This window comes from Euprymna scolopes, chromosome 27 (assembly GCF_053919585.1).
Source record: "Euprymna scolopes isolate OS-2025 chromosome 27, ASM5391958v1, whole genome shotgun sequence".
NCBI classification, from domain to species: domain Eukaryota; kingdom Metazoa; phylum Mollusca; class Cephalopoda; order Sepiida; family Sepiolidae; genus Euprymna; species Euprymna scolopes.
In genome coordinates, this window is record NC_136508.1 from 35,874,680 (window position 1) to 35,897,582 (window position 22,903).

Below are 22,903 nucleotides of genomic sequence, written 5' to 3' on the forward strand. Positions count from 1 at the left end.
CTTATGATTCGTCTTATGTAACAAAAATACTCCTAGATTTGCTACTTAATTACAATATGTGTAATTCTGCGGTTTCTGGTAAGAAGAACAAATTAAGTATAAGAATTATCCGATCGCAATGAAACTTTCAGCATTATTCAATAACTTTTATATATGTCTGCAAATTTGAAGTCCGATCATTTTTCAAAAGAATAAAAATTTGTCAGAATTAAATTTCGAAACAGATTAATATGAAAAAATTTTTGATGACAAGATTTTAAGTAAGCAAACAAAAAATAAAGCTATGGAAACCTACTGAGCTCTGCGAAAGCTATCCATTGAAGGGCTACTTGCTCTCACTTTCACTTGTAATGAGAGGGTAGCTAAGAGATAGCTAATACCGGTTCTGGTCAGTATCTGTTGACAGCAACTCAGAGAGGAAAATGTAATCAACAGCTTTCCTTTGTAAATAATGTATCCACTGTAACATTATTCTTAGCAAGCCAAAACTATTATGAGGCAAAAATCAAATCAAAATTATTTTTTGTTTGCTTACTTACTGACGAAGGCCAGAGGAAGTTGGCCGAAACGTTGTGAACCAATAAAAAAACAAAAACAAAAAAACAAAAAAACAAACAACAACTAATAAAGATGAGACTAATAGTCCGAAATAAAAATAAAATTAAAATGAATTCTGTTCATAACATATATGGGAAAACTAACAAAAAAATTAGGCTAGCCTGAATCAAATAATGGTGTCGTTAGGATTGCTATTTGGGTCTGACTACTTTAATTTTAAAGAGTATATTGGCCTTGTTGTTTTCGGTTGACTTGGAAAATGGTGGGTAATCTGGTACTTAGCAAAGAGTTGGGAGGCCTTCACCATTAGCATTTTATTTGATTGTTTATTTTTTATTCTTTTTTGGTGTTTGTAGATCCTCCCATTCACTGTTGTGTGTGTGTATGGAACATTTTTTGTTCTTGTGATTAAGGGAGGTGAGATTTGATCAACACTGTTGAGGAGCCCTTATTTAATATACTGTTTTGTTTTTAAATCCCGAAGCAGTGTTTCATGTTTAACAACTGATGATCCCTTAAATTAACATTAGGACTATTGTGAATTCAAGAGAGCAAGTTGATGCAGTGATTGAAGGTGATTAAATGACTTACAGACTAAATACTTTTTCAACGAATGATAAAAAAATATAAAAATTAAATAAGTTTTTTTTTTTTATATATAGTTTTAAAGGTTAAAGAACTTCCAAGACATACATACATACATACATATATATATATATATATATATATATATATATATATATATATATATTCATTTGTAAATAAAATTTCATCGAAACAATTGGGGATCTTTCAAATAAGTTTAAATCCGTCAAGGATGAGATGAGAGTTCATATGGAAATGTTGTTTTAATGTGAATAAAATAAAATACGCATCAACGGGTATTTTATTTTATTTAAGTTTAAATCCATAGAGTGAATGCAGTATTTTGGTTAAACAATCCAAAAGCTTCTGCTATCAAAAAGAATGATACTCTACCCTTTCCCCATCCCCCAAAATCAGAGTGTAATGCTTAAGTTGAATAGGAATTGTAATTATTTTTATTTCACGGGCATTTTTTTTTTAACATCTACTTAATAAAGTTGATTGTGTATGTGTAAAGCTCATGGTCACCAAACATGGATTAATGTTGGTAATAATTCTCTTTTATAACTTAAGCTGTGCAGTCTTTTTAGTAAGGAGTCACCACTTATCAAGACCAAAAACCATTCGAGAATAAGGGTCAGTTATCAGTTGAGAGATGAAGAACAATTATGAGAGGATTGAGAATGGTCAATGGAATTAGTTATAGGGATGGTTTATGACAAGAACCTGTTCACCTTGGATTTGAAGGCCACCATGTTGTGATCTGTTAAGAAGTAGTCTCATTGTAATGTATACCACAGACGGGGAAACCCTTAGCAAGAGAACTCTATTCATAGAAATCACGACTGATGCTAGGCACCAAGAGAAAGAAAGGAAAGTTTTTTTTTTGTTATTTTTTTGTTTTGTTTTTTGCATAAGCAAAACAAGTTTTACTGTGAATGTCTTACAAGAAGGAACAAAAGATTTGAGCTCAGTCGAGCATCTTTTTATGGAAATAACGATAGTAGAGAGAGACTAGCAATGTCTTTTCTGTGAGAAAGAGGCTGTAAGGAACAGGGGAGATAATTCCCAACTAGATTTTGAAGTTGATTTTGAATTCTGTTTAGGTGACAAAGAGTTCTTTGAGCAGAGCCTATCCAGAGGTGGCAAGTAGTACTCCCATCTTAGGAAGTATCTAACATTTATATATTGAATTGATGAGGAATAAAAGTTATATATAACTTCATTATATCATCAGGAAAAGTAAAGGGGAAAATTAAGAATTTAAGCCATGGCATTTCGAAGCTAAATGCTTATCTAATACTTATATAGCGACAAGATTATATCAGATGCTTGGACATGGTCCCTTGAAAACGCTTCAAAGTATCTCCTAATTATAAATCTGTTTTTGGTATGGGTATTCCAGCTAATCTCTCTGTCTTAATAGCAATCACTCCAGACAAGGTATGAAAAAGAAAGGCCACTCGATCTAATGAGCCAAATCTAGATATAAAGTTAGGTATGTGTATATGTTGATATATTTAGATGTCAAATTTGGAATTCAGCTGTTAGGTGTAAGGATGAATAATGTGATCTATATTTAGTTTGGCATTTTTAACGAATGGGGGGAGGGCAAAGAGGGTATAGAAACTCTTTATAATAATTCAGATTTATAAAAAAAAAAATTTTTTTTTAAGGAGTCGCCACTTATCAAGGCTTGGATGCCATTCTATGATATGGGTTAATGAGTGTACAGTAGTTAATGGGAAAATGTCGTAGTAATCATTAGTAGAGCAAATTTGGTAAATTGGATTACTTAAGAGGATGACTCATCAAAAGTTTGTTTACATTAGACTTGAAGACAACCATATTGTAGTCAGTTGGAAAGCAGGGAAATGGAACAGAATTTCACAGACGTGTAGTTCTAAGAAATAAGCTTTGTTCATGGAATCTACGTTTAGGTTTAGGCACAGATAAAAAGTGGGGGATATTATTGATAGTTGTTTCAGCTAGATGAGTGTTTTTTCGTGAAAGTCAGGCTATGGGGAACCATAGATTGGAGCTCAGACGAGCACTTGTCATGAAAAGATACCCATGTTTTTTTTTATGTTTAATAATAGACATTAGACATCAATTAATAAATATTCACCACATTTCATTTTTTTTTTAAGGATTTAAGATCGCATAATATGGACACGGCCTCCCATTTGAAAATTAAAATATTTCAAAGTTGCATTAACTTTTATACATCGTCATTTGGCATCAATTCCTTGAATTTCAATATTTTCATGACACTTAAATTTTATACATTTTCTAAAAATAAAATCATTTAAATGGATTTGGATAAAAATTAGAATAGAGATTCTAGGCATGAAGTTCAGTAGCATTCTATGTTGATTTTAATTTTAATATAAAGGAACATAGAAGCAACCAGACTTGTGAAAAAAATTTCAAAAACTACCTGACAAATATACCCGGTGAACCAAATACAGGAAAGATACAAACAATTGCATTTAAAGAGACGGTTAGGATCTTAAAAAAGATCTCTCTGTTGGAATGTTTAGCATCCGGTAGGATTCCATAACAAAAATTAAAAAAAAAAAAAAAAAAAAAAAAAAAAGAAAAAACGAAAGTGCAGAATTGTTCTGTTTGACAGAGCATAGAGGATTGATTTTATCCACCCTGGGATGGGTATTCTTCTCGTTTATAATTAATGCATATTAAAAAATCAATATGCTAAATGCAAAATTTATTAAAGTTATCTGATTTTTATACTGATTGACCTTTTTCTTCAAATTTAGAGGCAAAATATTAAAATCGAAAAAAGAGGGAATGTTATTCATACTTAATGTAAATATGTGCTTCATCAACCGTTTCATATTTACTGTTAACTTGCATTCATTTTAAAGTTTTATTTATAAAATGAAATGTTTTTCTTTTGTTCAACGTGTCTTTGCCAACATCACGCAACGTGGATGTTGGCTTCATCCCTTCACTCAGCTTTATCTTTTGTTTCTACGTTAACTTTCTACTATTCCTACCAGGTCTGTCAGCAGCAGCAGCAGTAATGGCAGACAACCAACAAGTTTCGATTCCTATCTCCATGGATAAATTAAGAGACATGTCGAATAAACTGAATACTTTGATGACCAATCTCTTGGTGAGTTACACATTTTTATCATCACAAGTTTTCAAAAGGTTCATGTGTCGTTTTGCAAAGAAACAAAATATAGTTTGAGGATACTTGTTTTTTTTTTTTTTTTAGAATTCTGTAGTAAAAATGAATTTCAAGGTAAATCATGAATTAATATATATATATATATATATATATATATATATATATATATATATATATATAATTTTTATTTATATTAACAAATATTACATAGTCACTACACTGAAGATGTTTCGGACAATCGGTTGGCAAGAACGAAAAATCCTTGTCAGGCGACGTAATAAAGCTTATGTGCCAATGATGTGCATTTGATTCTCAGATGGACGAGATGAATTTTTTTTTAATGAAAATAAAATGTTAAAATACTTGGCTTGAGGTAGTTGTTAGTCTTAATGTACTGAAGAGCTGTGATACATTGAAACAGTGTCTGTGGATGACATTATATATATAAGGTATTCAAGAGGGAAAACTCGTGAATTAGAACAGTTATTAAAAGTGCTCTATAAAAAAAGAGCAAAATAGAATATTTTTATTTATATAGACAAATATTACGTAGTCGCTACACTGAACATGCTAATGTTTCGGACAATCGGTTGTCAAGAACCAAAAGTTCTCGTCAGGCGACATAATGAAGCTTATGTGCCACTGAAGAGTGACCTCTCTTTTTCAAAAAAAACAAAAACTAGATCTCCCTCATAATTATGAAATATATTTTACCATTTCAGTTATATTTAATAGTAAATCCATATTTACTAATATATACGGAAAAGATTTTTTAAAATAAAAAGATATACAAAGATTTGTAATTTAAATGTGGCTTTTGGTTGTCATTTTTTTTTTTTTTTTTGTATTATATCACTTCACCATCTTAGTATCCTACAATGTTATCAGCCTTCTTGAACACATAGATATTCCGATATTTCTAAGATGCTTTCAATCTCTGAGAATATGGTTTGAAACTTAAGCATGGCAGGCTTATCCTCGAGTGGCCTTTGGGTCTTCTGTGGGAAAGTGGTTGCCAGGAAGAGAAAAGGGCATCCCCCACTAGACTACAAAGTTTATTCGTATATATTCAGATATTTTTAAGATGCTTTAAATCTCTGAGAATATGGTTTGAAACTTAAGCATGGCAGGCCAATGGATTGTTCGTCTGACACACAGAAACTCTCTCTTGTATTTATTTACATTTTAATGATTCAAAAATGTATGGACGCAAACACTAAAATCTATACACTACAAATATGTGGCATCTTAAATTTGAATGTGGAATCAGTTGTCCTCGAATTTGAAAGTAAAATAACTGCATTTGATTATTTTATAAGAGTTTATTTTACATTAAGTGAGGCGGAGAACAATTTCACTATATTAGATGACCATAGTTGAATTAACGCACAGCGTACCAGGTGGTGAGCAAAAGAAAAATTGATATCACCAAATATTGCTAAATGATGCAAGGATTATATGTGAAACAATGCAATATAAAAGAATTTATGCACAGCGTACCAGGTGTGTGTGTATATATATATATATATATATATATATATATATATATATATATATATATATATTAGTGATGGGACGATTCCAATATTTTTCCAGATTCTGATTCAATTATTGATTTTAATTCTTTATAAATCTCTAAATATTTAACTATAAAGCTATTATTTTTTTCGGATTACTATTAAACACAGATATTTTCTCAAACATAAAAACACACTCGTGGGGAATGATATAGATAGATTTTAGTTTTACTGATAGTTTAAAATAAATATTATTTTATCATTATTACTTGCAGTGGAATATTTTTTTTTAAACAAATTCAAATAACAAAAGAGATAATTAAAAGAATCGTTTTTGGCATCAGAAAATAGGCACAAATTATTCCAATACCAAGTCTGATACTCCAAAATGTTTCGATTTTTTTGATTTCCAATTCCAATTAATCTTCCCAACACTAATATATATATATGGCATCGAAACCAAAACCTAAAGACAGTAAGTCAAGTACGATAACCATTAGGCTAGAATGACACGATCTTTAAAAGGTGTTTTCAAACCTACTAATTCTTAACATAAGTAATCTCTCATGTTAATGATTCACGCATGCACATTCGTGAAAAATTTAAGATAAAAATCCGATGCTCCCCTACGTACCAATTTTTCAATTTTGATCCCTTAGCAGACCTTTTTTCCAAATGAAAACCGATTAAAAAGTTTTCCATATGTCTGAATACTCTATATATTAAATTTCACGTTCCTAGATTAAAACTTTGTTGAGTATATAGGTTCAGAAGTGTCCTCACACACATCCTCACTTTTATAGATATATAGATTATAAATGTATGATGGAAGAAATATGCAACTCCAATGTATAAACTAAGAAAGGATACACTTTTTCTCTTTTTTTTTTTTATTTTGTTTTTTGCAATATGAAATATATTTATTAGAACATCTATTAAAGCTCTATATGCTCTCCGTGGAGTTCAATGCACTTTGCTAATCTTTCCCGATACTGAGCGGCATACTGCAGCGCACAGTTCAAATCACACTTGAGCAATGGCAGCTCTGAGTTGTTCATTAAGTTCAACAATGACTTTTATACAATTGTCCTGGATATGACCTTAAACTATATCCGATGGTGAGGCCCCACCTTGCGGGCCTTGGGGAGTGTGGAGCCACCCTTTAATTGTGATTGCTCCCAGGTTCATTCTGACCCATAGTGGTAGTACTTGTTAGGGTCCCAACTATGGGTTAAATAGAATCTGACTTAAAAAAAAACAAATATACTCCATTAAAAATCGTTGCTTAAAATAACTAGATTCGGCATAAAATAACCTGAAAAAGGTTGATATGCCATAAAACAAAAACAACCAACAATGACCTTAAAATATGATTTCCATTCTTAAATGATGCATTAAATATAAGAAATGCTTAGCAATCAACAAAGTTAAAAAGAAAAGAAAATATAGAACACAGTAGATCCTGTAAGTAAATTAAGGCAGTCTGTTGATATGATGACTTTCACAAAAAGTTATCTGGTCATGATTATTACATTTGGTTTGGTCTTTCAGATCTTGCTGGTGCCGATATTCCTCTATTTCATGTTTCTTTTAAGTGTATCTTTGAATCTTAGTCTAGAAGTTCCTTCATTCCATCTTCCTTTACATTGATCGATCAGGACCCTCTGTCAGCATTTTTCATTGTGAATGCTAATATAAGGATGTCTATTTTCGTCTGTATAAAGTGGAAGTCTGGCAATTTGGTATTTAAAGAATATTATTCAAGCTCAACATCTCGTAGTTCAATTTTGTTTCATCACCTTTGCGATCTTGGAAACAGCAATTACTAAATTGTGAGAAATATTACTTTTGATTCTTCTATGTAAACATTTATGCTATATTTTTTAATTCTCTTTTCCTGTTTTTTTTTTTTTATTCATTTTCTTTTTTCATTTTTTTATTCGTTTTCTTTTTATTCATTTTCTTTTTTCTTTGTTTCTTTTTTCCTTGTTTTTTCCTCCATTTTTTCTTTTTTTCTTTCTTTCTTCCTTATTTCTTTCTTTCTTCCTTCTTTCCTTTTTCCTTTTCCTTTCTTTTTTCTCTTTTTTTCTTTCATTTTTTAGTCCCCCAATTTACCGGAAAAGGACCTGTGTCTTCAGTGGCGACGGGCGTCCGGACGTTTGCCAGATAACCGTCCATTAGTTTTTTCTGAAATTTTGCCACAAATTGTATTTCATTAAATAGATGTGCACAGTAAAAAGAATATTTTTGCGAAATTTTCTGTTGCGTTCCTAAGTGCTCAAGAGGTATAAAATGGCCAAAAATGACACATTTTGCCCCATAACTTTTGATCCATCCATTAGATTTTTCTGAAACTTAGCCAAAATGCGGAGTCCATTGTTCTTAATATAAATCCAGTATGGGTGACCCTGCCAAACTTCTGGTTCACGTTCTCGGGGACTTAATGCTTAAAATGCCCCTTTTTGTAGCTCTTTTTTCATATTTCTCAACAAAAACTTGATATGTCTATGTAGTGTTTTTTCACGGTGGTCAGCTCAAATATACATGTGTTAAGGGCTGAAACTGCACCGTTATCCATTTACACTGGGATTCAGCGTCCCAAGGGCTCAAAAGAGGTAAAAAAAAATGCTCCAAAATGGGCAAAGATTACACTTTTTGTTCCATAGCGTTTGATCCATCCATTAGATTTTCCTGAAACTTGGCCAAAATGTGGAGGCCATTGTTCTCTGATCCTTCACACTTCTCACATTCGTCATTTCTTCACTATTTTTTGTGGTGTCATCTCACATGCAGCACCAGAGGGGGGGGGGCACGCACTCACGGCTTATGTTTTTCATTTTTTCTTTAATTTTTCTTTTTTTCTTTTTCTTTGTTTTTTTTATTCGTTCTTTCTCTTTTTTTCTCATGTTTCTGTCTTTTCTATTTCCGTTTTTTATTTTCTTTTTCTTTTATTTGTTTCATATTTTTTCTTTTCATTTCTTTTTGTTTTCATTTCTTTATTTTCCTTTTTCTTTTCCTTTTTCTTTCATTTTTCTTTTTCTTTCATTTTTCTTTTTCTTTCATTTTTCTTTTTCTTTCATTTTCTATTTTACATCTTTTCTTTTATCATTTTTTTTACGTTTTTCTTTTTTGTTTTTCTTTTTTGTTTTTCTTTTTTGTTTTTCTTTTTTGTTTTTGTTTTATTTCAATAATATTTGAAATATTTATCTAAACTAACAGCTATTTTATTTTCTATGACTTTTTTCATTTAGACGGCAATTCATGATGATGAAAGAATTAAACTTCGGCAAGAACTGAAGACGGCTCAAGAACAAATTAGACAACTGCAAGAAACCAAACGCCTTATGTGTGCAGCTCCTGCCAGCATGCCCAGCCCTCTGGGAAATTTGAATGCCAGCAGCCGCCCTAACAGTATGATCTCTACCACGTCTTCCGCGTCAGAACAGTATGAAGAAACTGTACCAGAACAAGCAGATTTAATAGATTCTGAAGGTAGAATATTATATTTTTGTGAATCTTATAACTATCGGGGAGGGGGGGGGGTTGTAAAAAGGAATTTTACATCATTTAAGATGTAAATATCACACGACATAATACATGGTCTAAGCTAATAAAACTGGGCAAGAAAGTTCATCTATAAGGCAATGGCTCTAGAACCATTCCAAGATTGTCAAAGACGCATGCGAGTCTGGTTGAATACTTGGTTACACACTGATAGCAAACCTACTTTAGACATACTGTGTTTGCTGCTAGTCCCGAGACTGGCTACCCATAACTATCTTGGATGCTGCGGACCGTCTTCAGTTATCCTGGATGCTATGGGACATGTCAGCTTAGCCTGTCCTGGGTGAACAGGCATTTTATGTTCATAGGCACCTTATCACCTTTCATACCCATTTGAAAAAGTGAGATCGTCTGAACACCAAAGCTGAAATGTAAAAAGTAACTGAGATATAGCAAATGTCATTGTTTGGCAAAAATCTAATTTTTAAACTTTTTAAAATGAATTGTTCCAAAATCGAATAAACCATCATGAATAGACTTCTACGGTCCCCTCAACTATAACAGTTATAGGACATAACCTTTGCATTTTTTTGTTAAATTTTTATTTTAATAATAATAATATATTTTATAATATTTATGTAATTGTTAAAATTTTAAACAAGCAAATTATTTTTGATTGATTTGAATTGTAAAAAATATAGAACTTAAAAGGTGGAAACATTTTTATTTAATAATATATTTCATCTGACAAGTATTTGTTTGGTTAAAAGAGAAGAAACAGTAGACTTTCCACTGGGTCCTACTATTCTTTGGTGTGACCAGTTCAGGCTGTTTGAAGATATTGGCTTCCTGACCTTAAATGCACCAAACATTAATGTCATTGTTTGCAAATCTACTTGACTGTGATCCTATTATTTCTGGCACCCAGCATAAACATGCTTCCAGTTGTTTGTACATATTTTTTCTCTTTTTTTCTGAAGATGAGGTATATCTTGAAACTTTAGAGAACATTGCACCATGATACCATACTGATTCAACACATTATGTTGGTGGATAAATATTTTATGATTAACATTTATTAATATTCTTTCAATATTGTCATAATCCTTTTACTTCATTGGCTCATGTCCACTGTGTTCCCACACAAAACTGTATTGTTATAGCCTTCAAACACAACTCTTTTTTTTTAACTGCAAATAATTGTCTAACTCGTCTGTAGTTGAAACCACTATCAATAAGTTTCCCCACTCTTTATCTGTGCCTAAACCTTAACGTAGATTCCATGAACAAAGCTTCTTTCTTAGAACCGCGCACCTGTAGAATTCTTTTGTTTCCCTGTTTTTGAGCTGACTACAATATGGTTGTCTTCAAGTCCAATGGAAACAAGTTCTTGATGAGCCGTCCCTTTAAGTAATCTAATTTACCAAATTTTCACCAACGATTGCTATGATATTGTTCCATTGACTACTGTACACTCATTAACCCTTATCCTCGAGTGGCATTCAGGCCTTGATAAGTGGTGACTCCTTTGTAAAAAAAAAAAAAAAATTATATGATCACCCTTTTTTTTATGAGACCTCTTAACCTGCCTTTTTATTTATTACTTATTAATTTATTTATCAACGCATCATCTTTCTAAATCTTATTCTAAGCATTTTTGGTGCTTCTACATTTACCTATCCATGATTTCCATAAAATTGGTTCAGGCTCACTCGGCAACTGACAGAAATAACTGGAAAAGATTGACTGAGCATTCCTCAATTTTTTACGAACGTGCTGTCTGTTTTTAGCTAATACGAATCTATGGAGGCTACTTTTTTTCTTTTTTTTTTTTAGAAATTGGAAGAAATAAAAAAAATTTTAATCGTACACGTTAGGATTAGAGTTTGTAATTTAAAAATTGGAAGAAATAAAAAAAATTTAATCGTGCACGTTAGGATTAGAGTTTGTAATTTTATTTATTTCCATGTTTATCCTGTTTATCATTATAATTTTCTTGTAGCAGTTTAACGTTTCGTGATCACCCTCTTCTGGTTATTCCTGTCAGCAGCCGAGCACACCTGAGAAACTTTGTGGAAACCATATGTCAGTAAATGCAGAAGTACCCAGATTTTCAAATGTAGTTGATTTAATTTTGTTTTAAAAAAAATCTCTTTGAATCAATATTTGTCAATAGGCCTCCAATCATGCTTGGTCCTGGATATGACTTTAAACTATATCCGATGGTGAGGCCCCAGCTTGCGGGCTTTGGGGAGTGTGGAGCCACCCCTTAATTGCCATTGCTCCCAGGTTCACTCTGACCCGGAGTGGTAGTACCTGTTGGGGTCCCAACTATTGGTTAAATAGAAACCGTCTTGAAAACAATAAATATATTCTATTAAAAAATTTTTTTTCAAAATAACTGGATTCGGCAGTAAATAACCTGGAAAAGGTTGATATGCCATAAAACAACAACCAACCAACCAATCATGCTTCTTAGTTGTGCCATGAAGTGGCTGATAGTATGAAATACCACCATGACCCTGCGCATAAAACCTTCCTCTTTGGATTTTTTCTACCATCTGAAGTACATTCTGTGCTTTTTCAGCAAATTCTCTCACAAATGTTTTTCTTTACCCATGTGATTTGTTTTTGCTGATATAGTTGAGGGTAAGGTTGGGGGGAGGGACATTTTTTTTTTTTTTTTTTAAATAAGATTTTCAAGTTAAACTCAATCAGTGGCTAAGTGGTTAATGTCAGTTATTGAGAGCATAATCACTAATGAGGGGACGATTCCAATATATTTTCCCAATTCTGATACAATTACAGATTTTGATTCTTTTTAAATACTTAAGCTATAGAGTTGTCGTAAGTTTTGGGGATTGGATTATCGTAAATACTCGTATAATACGGGCATATATTTTTGAAAACTTAAAAAGGCACTTGTGTGAGGAGGTGATCTACAGATTTTAGTTTTACTGGTAGATTTAAAATCAGTAAATATTTATCGTTTTATCACTAGCAATGGAAAATGGAGTTTTACTGGTAGATTTAAAATCAGTAAATATTTATCGTTTCATCACTAGCAATGGAAAATGGAGTTTTACTGGTAGATTTAAAATCAGTAAATATTTATCGTTTCATCACTAGCAATGGAAAATGGAGTTTTACTGGTAGATTTAAAATCAGTAAATATTTATCGTTTCATCACTAGCAATGGAAAATGGAGTTTTACTGGTAGATTTAAAATCAGTAAATATTTATCGTTTCATCACTAGTAATGGAAAATGGAGTTTTAAACAAAAATGAAACAAAAAAAAAATCTTTCGAATTGGAAAATAGGTAAAAAAAAAGTTTTGATACCCACAAAAGTTCTTTTTTTTTTTTTTTTTTTTAAATTTCTGATTTTGATTAATCGTTCTAACACTAATAATCATTTGACAGGATTTGGGCTGGTGCGTCTGTTACTAGTCTCTCACTCCTGGACAGGGTTCAAAAGAGAGTCACCGACCTGATAGGTCCTGAACTGACATCTAAGCTTCAGCGTCTATCCCATCGACGAAATGTTGCATCCTTCTGCCTGTTTTACAAGTATTTTAATGGTGAATGCTCTGACGAACTGCAAGCACTTGTACACCCTCGACATAAATACCGCCGACAAACCTTGACAAGCAGCTAAATCCCACCCCTACACAGTAGCGATCCCTAGATGTCAGAGAGCTTTCTACTCCAGTAGTTTCTTCCACAGAACTGCTAGACTTTGGAACTCCCTTCCGGGTCCTTGTTTCCCCAACTGTACTGACATGCAGAAGTTCAAGTGTAATGTGAACAGACATCTTGCTGCCCAACTCCCTACATAGTATCCCTGTAGCTTATGTCCCTGATAGTAGCCCCTACATCAAAGTGGCAATGTGCAATAAAAAAAAATTGAGTTCATTTATCAGAATTAAAAAAGAAATTTTTTATTTATATTTTATTTTCCACGATGGTGTTCATTATTCATCCTGATCTTCTTCTTGCAGGTAGAAAAATGATCTTCAGTCTCAACCAAGATGTGCCACATTCTCTCCAGATATCGGCAAACAATTCTGATCAGCCAGCAACAGCAGCACCATTAAAAGATTCGGTAGAAAGTGATAACGAATCTTTTGAAGATGTCTCTACTGATTTAGTGGAACAGGCGAGCATTAGTCAGACGACACCAACAAGCGGCGTGGCCGAAACCATGTGTCAAGCGAATGACGACATAGTTTCGCAAGACGATAGCTCATTAGAATGTTCAGCAACTCAACTGAATGCCAGTAGCCTCTCCAGTAGCTGTGATGACACTAACACTGTGCAGGAACCAGAAGCAATATTACAACATCAGTCCACAGAATTTTCAAATGCAAATTTAGAGTCTCTACAAATTTGAGGCTTTATTTTTGATTCTATTCACATATAAAACTGCAAGAAAAGTCTTGAGGAACATGAGATATATATTTTTTTCCCTTTAGGATATTCATTTTATTCCATTTCAATTGACCAAATCTAAATGTTTTATTGCCAAATAGCTTTTTCACAATATATCTTTATATATATATATATATATATATATATATATATATATATATCTTTATTTTTATTAATATAAACAAATTTACAATGTCACGACACTGGACATGCTAATATTTCGTACACATGGTAGGTTAAAACCAGAAGTTCTTCTCAGGCGACTTAAAAAAAAAAAAAAAGGGTTGCTTTCTACAGAAAAAAACAGTCCTCAAAATCTTTTTGGTTTGGTTTTAACCGACCATCTGTCCAAAACATTAGCGTGTCCAGTGTCGCGACCTTGGAAATTTGTTTATATTCATAAAAATATATCTTGCTCTTCTTTTATTGAGCATTCTTGATAACCTTGTTAAATTCATGAGTTATCACTCTTGAACACTTATAACTTGGTGAATATATATATATATATATATATTTATATATATGCTGAATTAACAAAAGTGTGACACCATGAAATATAAAAAAGAGCATAGATGAACTACACCCTAATATATATATATATAAATATATAATATGGTCACAGTTCATCTGGTTTTTTTTTTATAATGGATGGCATAATTCTTTTATTGTTTCAGCATGTGTATATATATATATATATATATATATATATGTATATGAATGATAGATATAAATGGTGAAAAAGATATTTGACAATGATTCATATAAATTTGGTCAAGTGAAACAAAATAAAATACTCTAAAGGAGAAAGATTTTTACTAGTATAGACCTAAATGGCCCTGCACTTTTAAAAACTGACTTTTGAAATATATATATAATGTATATAATTATTTGATATATATATATATATACACTTATAAATTAATATATTACGTATATATTTTTTATTTCAGTATTTACTTCAACAGTGCTCAATACATGAGCAGAGCTTAGTGTAAAAAAAAATATACTCATGGCAAATGAGCTACATAGAAACATGTTTCATTCCACCGAAACATTTTTTTTTTTAAAGCTGATGATGAAATTTGAAATTCTACTATCCCTTTTCTGAGCAAATATTTTGCTTTTTAAATTCGGTTCCTACTGCCTAAATTGGTTGGTTATTATTCTCTGTAGAAAACATTCAAACTCATCTTCCTCTACTCCTGACAATTATTCCAGTTGAATTTTTGCTATGGGTTTTTATAGCCTATATAAACCATTTCTGAATAAGAAGTCAGTGTAATTAGGAGAAATTATTTGAAATTTGTGAGAAATATGTTTTATATAGGCAATACCCTCACACACACACACACACACACACACACACACACACACACACACTGAAACAATATATAGGCAATAAAAACCAGGAAAAGTATATGTGGACAATAAAACCTAAAAGTGGTTAATTCAAATTGGCTTGAAGGTTTTTAATAGATCATAATTTCAAATTGCTGTTCTTGTCTAGGCTGTTATATTTCACAATGTTTTGGCTGATGTAACTTCTGATCTGCTTTTCAGATGCATTTTTTCAAACTAGTGACCCTTCAATTTAAATGTATTAACCTTCAATTTGAATTTAGAAACCTTTGTCGAACTCTACAACTTATATGGAATTTCAAACTGAACCCTTTATTTAATCTGTTTAGGCAGACTGTTGTCATACTGCCAGCCATGATAGGGTAGAAATGATGATTTTTATTATTCTAAATCACTATCACCTGTAGTGAGGATTGAACTATCAACCTCCTGAAGTCTATCACTTGTTAACCAATGTTATTAATTGTGAGGCCATGTGTCCATGTGGACAATTCTAGTATAGATTTATGGAGACCATAAACCTATCTTGTTTGTGTAGTGTTACTACTTACTTCTACAACTTGATGCATTGTGTGTGTGTGTGTGTGTGTATATATATATATATATATATATATATATATATACACACACACACACACACACATGTTAGATTACAAAAAATATACTTTTAATGTATATGTTCAATAAAAAAATTTTCAAATTAGTGACCCACAATTAAGCTCAATAAAAATGGATTTACACTTTCAGAGCATATATATTGCTAGTAAACATTCCAAAGCCAAAAGATGTATTTATTTCACACTCGTAATGTTTTATTGTTAATATGGTGTGTCTTACACGGGTTTTTTTGAATGGTGGAAATTCACCAAACAACTCATCAGAGATAGATTTATGTTCCTTGAAAAAAAAAGAAAAAGAAAAGAAAAACAGTTGGAGGAGGAAAGTCATAAGAGTAAAAAGATCTAAATCATGAGAGGATAAGTTGGCTGTTTTATTCTTCTGAAGAAGAAAAATCTGTTGGAATTCAAAGCCCATGACGTTAATTTTTATAGCACCATATTCAAACACTGAGTGTGAAATAGATACATCTTTGGCTTTGGGATGTTTACTAGCCACATATACTATTACTCAGGTTGCATTTTACTATTTATACTTACTGGTTATCATATTGTATTCAATTCTATATTAGATCTACTTATGAGGCTGTTGCCACCCAACATATGCATTGATGTTTTTTTATCCTCAATTCTTCGCTGTCTATAATTTTTCACTTCCTTCCATAATGGAACATGGCTTCCATTTTCTGTTCATCTGTGATCAGCCATTCCTGACTTTTCAATTTGTTCTCTTATTACGCATTTCCAATGTTCTTGTAGTCTTACATTTTTATGTCTCAACTTAAATTTTTTTTTTTTTCCCACATTTACAGTAATAACTATTAAGAAGTGCAAATCGAATTCAAACAAAATCAATATTTGCTTATAACTGAGGTGGTAGAATTTTAACTCTTGCAGTTAGCTTAACTGACTCCTTTATTCAAGTTAAACACACAGTTTCTGTGTAACCCATTTGCAATAGGTATATTTTTATACTACTATAGATATATTACAATAAAAGTTGTTTTGTATACTGTTACCATAGTTTCACGTGTACATTATCATCGGGATTCTAACCTCCTTCGTTGGGATCGAATTTACTATTTGTTGTCCTTCTGTCTTGTATAACAACGATGGTGAATTTGGTCCCAACCCTGGAGATTAGACCATACGACAACTGTACTTGTGGATGAAACCATGGTAACACTATATAGAGAAATCTTTTTAACGTAATATTTAGCTCTATCTGAGAAGGTATTGAGTATTGTATGCAGGTGCAAATCAAAAACTGTGAACCGGTCAAAAAAGCAGATTCTTACAATTGTCAGTTTGTGTGTGTGTGTGTGTATATATATATATATATATATATATATATATATATATATATATATATATTCTGAAAATTAAAAGGGAAACACTAGACCATAGTGTGTACCTAATCTTTTACTTTTTGGAACAAAAGGTTTAGCAATGAACAGGATTAAATGTTGGCATTCAGTCAGAAATTTCCATAGATTTTTTTTATAGCATATATCTGTGACAATGGTTGGGAAATCAATTTAAAAATTAAAGATTAATATTTAAAAATATTTTTAAATATATATATATATATATATATATATATATATATATATATATATATAATAAAAGATGCTACCAAATTTGGTTGCTTGTAATCAATTTGGTAAATACTATGTATTGTGTTATTAAATGCTCAGTACTATTAGAAACAGGGCAGTTGGAGTAATAATAATATTGCAATTGACTTACAGTGATATTTCTAAGGTTTTAACCTGATGCAATATTCAGAATCCAAGTAGATCTGTCCTTGAGATATATTAAATTGAAACTTTGTTCGATGTCAGTCATATGCAATATTTGAGGTGTTTTTTTTTTGTTTTTTGTTTTTTTTAGGGAGGAGGGATATGAATCTTAAGAAATTTATAAATGGAAAAACCTGAATTATAGACAACAGGAGAAAAAATAATGGATATAATCTATATTTTTTGCTTTTTCACTTTTTTTTTTTTTTTTTTGTTCTTTATTTTTCTTAGTTCCAGTTTATTTTTCTTTTAGTTTCAATACCATTAAATAAATAATAAAAAAAAGAAACGCACAAATTTAAAAGCATTTTCCCACCTCACTCTTTATGAAAAATTGCTTTGGTTATTTTATACATTTTTTTTGAAAAAAGTTTTATTCAAAATTCATCTTCCCTTTTGAATTATTATTTATTTATTTATTTATTTATTTATTGATAAAAAAAAAGAAAGAAATTAGTTTGGATTTTAATTTTTCTTTGGAAAAGTTAAAAAATATATTAGACTAGTCACAAATGTACATGGAGGAAACTTTTCTCATTCTTGAAACAAATTTCATGATTTTGTGGTTATTTCCTTCTGGCCACAATAGATGACAAGGTGTTCCTATACACCATTGTCTTTCCCATTGTCTAAACAGGACATGTCCCTAGCAATTTTACCAAGAAATGCAATTAAAAATTGCATTCTTCCCTCTTCTTGTTTCTAATTTGTATTTTTTTTTTAATCTTTTATTCTTAGATTATTTCTCAGCTACGAGCAGAGAGCAATGCTATAAAAATATTTGTTGGTTATAAATTTATTAAATGGACACAAAACTTTTAGGATTCAATTTAATTACTTAGGACACTTGATACAACCTCCTAGTGTGTTAGGGGTGGGTGCAGAGAGAAAAAAAAGTTAGTTCTTATTTCAGAATTGAACCTAATTAAAAATAACAAACAAAATATTTATCAGCCGGCATGGAATAAAGTTGTCATATTCCAGAAATCACCTAAACTGTAGTTTTTGTTTTGTTTTGTTTTTTTTTACTAAGAAATCAAATTTTATTAAGAAGTGAGACACTATTTTGTGATCATCTATGTTTTAAAAATAAGGGGTAGAAATCAAGATCAAAATCATCCTCGTAATGGATACAATTTACTATTAAAATCGTTGAAACTCCTAAAAAATTGATTTTATATATTAAAAAAACAACTACTTGATTATTTTACATGAATTTTGGAATATGACATCTTTGTTTTATGACGAGTATGTGCATCATTAAGATTTTTGTATATTTTATTTTTTTAATCAAGTCAAATGCTAAATAAGCACCCACTTTTTTCTCTTCCCTCTCATCCCCTAACTCACTGGCAGGTTCACAGTGTCAAGACGAATTAACCGTTCTATCTTAAAGACAAGATGCCTCGCTTGTTTTTTTTTTTTACTCTCTTTTCTGTTAAAGAAAAATAAATTTGGCTAATAGCCGAAGCTGCTAAAACACAATACACAAACGCTGATATATAACCTTTCATTTGGGTTGATCTGTAATTGCTTTTAAATAATCTTCTGTTCCGTTCGTTGTCATGCACACGCAGACCCTCGCATTACAGATTCTCATTTTGAATTTAATCCAACTAAAAAAAGAATCAAAAGTGCAGAAAAATCTTTATGATGTGCACACCCATCACAGAACGAAGATGTCATGTTCCGAAAATCATGTCAATCGATCAAGTAGATTTATGTTTAACTAAGAAAATTATATTTTTTGATGAAGCAAAAAGGGACTGTCTCACATCGCAATCTTGAATAAAAAGAAAAAACTGGCAGATAAATCCACAATAATTCGAACTTGCGAAATCAGCCTTATAATGCTACCAATTTCAGATTAATCACTTTAAATCGTTTAAAAATGATTTTTCTTATAAAAATAAAACTACTTGCTCAATGTACGCATTTTTTTTTTTTTTTTAATATGACATTTTCTGTTCTGCTACAGTGTACGTATCTCAAAGATTTTTTGGTAGTTATTTTTTATTTTACTTATTTAAAAAAAATTAGGTTGAATATTAAATAAGAACCAAACGTACTCTTACCTTCCGAGTCGAGTCATCAGCTTTTGACTCTGATGGGAATTATCGGGTTATGTAATTTTTTTGTACATAGATGTGCACAACAGATGTTGTTCACACATCAGCATACATACTCGTGCATATATACATACATGTGTATATTATAGATTTATATAAATACATCTTTTCTTTCTTTTTGTATGTATATGTCTACACACACACACACACGTGCGCGTGCGTGCACACACACACTCTCACATGCAAACCCCTGTGTGCGTGTTTTATAAATGCATATACACACACACTTACGTACATATTAATGCCTTCATATATGCAGATATACATGTTTATGTAAATGTTTACGTATATAAGGACATGCGTATGTATCCACGCAAGTATACATACAAACTCTCTCTCTCTCTCGCACGTATTCACTCAACAATGTGATGTCCATGTGCGTGTTTGTATGAATAGTAGTATAATAAATCCCCTCAAATATAATATATATATAAAGTTCACTTAATGCTGGACTAAAGCTTTGAATATTTCTTTTTTTTTTTTTTTTAACCCCCACCCCAGCCATTTTCTAAGAAGTCTTTTGATTCAACTTATTTCTGCTTGTTCTCCCCGTTCCCTCCTGAACCTACAATTTGGGCAAAATTATAAATGCCTGATTCCTACTTCCAAAATAGTATAATGCATGATAATTTGTTATACTAAAGAAAAAAAAAAAAAACTTTTATTAATGTACGCGTTTTTTTTTTTGTTTTTTTTTTAATTATTATTATTTAGAGAAAACAAATATCTTGAATCTTTTTTTATAGAAAGAAAGAAAATGTTTTTTTTTTTTTTTTAAATGCGTCAGATTATCTGGAATAATAATAAAAAAAAAAATTGCAATAAAACTGATTTTGAGCAGCCACTTTGGCCTGTACTGACCAGACTTTGTGGGCAGTTCTCTGCTCTTTGACCTGTCTCTTCCCCTCCTCTCTCTCTATCTCTCAGATCTTTGTTAGGACAATGGTTTATTCTTTGGATTAGCTTTTTCTGTTTTAAAATCATAATTTAGTCTATTTTCTATATGGCTGACACTTAACATAATTTTCTCTACATTTACAAAAAAATAAAAATAAACCTTCATCTTTCATATTGTTTTTTGTTGGTATCATCATGGCTCACTTTCCAAAATTTCTTGCCATTTTCTTATTGCCATTTCTCATTACCCCCCCCCCACACACCCCGCCTTTTTTTTCCTCCAGTTAAAATTTTTCTTCAAACTTTTAGAAGATTCATTCTTTCAAGTATTATTTTCCCATCACCAGAGAAAAAAAAAACAAAAAACAAAACTTTCTCTCTTTTCATCGCTGTTGCTGTTGTAGCTTCAAATATTTGCTTCCATACAAGTCCCTGATTCTCTTTCAAATGAGAAGCTTTTTTCTCAGTAATTTGGACTAAAAAAAAAAAAAACAGAAAAAAAAGAAAGAATAGACGTTATTCTTTTTTAATATCGGCATTTAGGTAATTCTTTAAAAGTTTTGATCCTTAAATCTAAAAGATGTCTTGATATGAAATTTGAAGGCTGGAGGAAATTAAGAACCTATTTTCTCACACCCCCACCCACATATTTCTTATCTTTCTCACTGCCTCATTCACTGCCAATATTTCTTGGAAATATGCCATCTAAAAAAAAAAAAAAAATTGCCATCTAAAAATAAAAATAACTTTAAATAAAACTGATCTTTTTTTTATCAAAAAAAATTTCTCTAGTTGAAATCTTTGTATATCATTCCTTTCCTAGTGCTCTTTTCTTAGCTTCACCTTTCATGCAGTGTTTGTCAAACATTACGCATACATTCAGAAGATCTACATACAAACCCACCTATCCTTTAACAATTCATGTGATGTTTCCAATGTGCTAACAATCATTAATTTTTTTTTTTTTTTTTTTTTTTTTTTTACCTATGGTGACAAATAAATTCATAGCTCGTTAAGTAAATCAAAGATTATCGGGCGGGATGGGAGGGGGGGTTATTTCCAGAAATTGCTTCCAAAGTTGTTTTTTTTTTTTTTTTTTAAATATATAGATTTACATAAAAACTATAAACCAAATCCTTGTGATCTAAGCAACAAATACATTTCTATGAATTACTTGTAGTTATTTGTAATCAAATTGTTGCCCTCAACATGGCCATGGATTTATTGTTTACACTTCAACTGATGTACCTTCCATCTGATTTTTTGGCGCATTGTTCATCAACAGTGATATTTTTCAAAGGTGTAGAAAACCTCACAAATAACAGCATTCACTTTATTTTTTAAACAAAAAAAACATCACTTTATATGAACATGATTCCCTGAGAAAGATGGATCACACATCAGCTGAAAAATAGTCAGAAAAAGAAAAGATGATTATAACATAAAATATATAATACAAATAATAACCCTGTTATCCCCAACTAATATATATATATATATATATATATATACATACACGCCTATAAAAATCTTATATATGTATATGTATAATCAGAGAGTATTTCTTTAACAATTCTGAATTTTTGAGGGCTGATTACTATTAATATTTATATTACTTGTATTCATCGGACTATTGTTCTCATCTTGATTGTTATTTGTGCAACGTTCCGGTCGGTTTGGCCTTTGACCGTCTTTAGGCATGCTGGTTGTTTGGAAAAGAAAGGAGAAAAATCACTGGCTCCGTAGATATTGTATGTACACCCTTAAAATTTCGGTGATGGAAGGGAGATAATCCCCTGTTGATCTTTATTAGAATTGCTGTGTGTCTACCAATTTTTTTGCACATACGAAACCACAGCCATAAAACAGAGACTAATTCCAAGAATACGAAAATATCTACAGAGCCCGTAACTTTTCTCCTTTCTTTTCCAAGCAACAACCAACATGCCTGAAGACTGTTGAAGGCCAAACCGACCGAAACATTGCACAAATAACAATCAAGATGAGAACAATAGTCTAATAAATACAAGTAATATAAATATTTTTTTTTTCATCAGGTTGATAACTCTAAAAGTTTTTTTTTTTTTTTTATTAAAATGAAATTAAAATCGTGGCTTCTTTTTATATTTTATCTCCTCATAAAAAGAATAAAGAAACAATTGATCAATTTCTCTCTGAGAGAGGAGGAGGAGGAGGAGGGGAGAAAGACAGCAAGAGAGAGAGGGAGAGGGGGGAAAGAGACAGCGAGAGAGAGAACAAATCCCTATTTATTACTTTCTTTCTTCCTCTATCAGTAAACACTGGTACTGTTCAGTTGTGCTGCCCTGCTCTGCTTAAAGTTATTTGT

At 31.2% G+C, this 22,903-nt stretch overlaps 1 protein-coding gene across 40 annotated transcripts in view; it reads left to right on the forward strand.

Moving 5' to 3' along the window:
- LOC145248812 (rho guanine nucleotide exchange factor 11-like) overlaps positions 1 to 13,854 on the forward strand; it is a 609,361-nt gene extending 595,507 nt beyond the window's left edge. For all 40 annotated transcript variants that reach the window (XM_080110472.1, XM_080110474.1, XM_080110473.1 and 37 more), the window contains 3 exons: positions 4,167 to 4,282; positions 9,069 to 9,309; positions 13,323 to 13,854. In XM_080110472.1, coding sequence (XP_079966598.1) covers positions 4,167 to 4,282; positions 9,069 to 9,309; positions 13,323 to 13,714 — 749 coding nt within the window. In that variant the 3' untranslated portion in view covers positions 13,715 to 13,854. The remainder of the gene's footprint in view (positions 1 to 4,166; positions 4,283 to 9,068; positions 9,310 to 13,322) is intronic.
- The last annotated feature ends 9,049 nt before the right edge of the window (positions 13,855 to 22,903 follow it).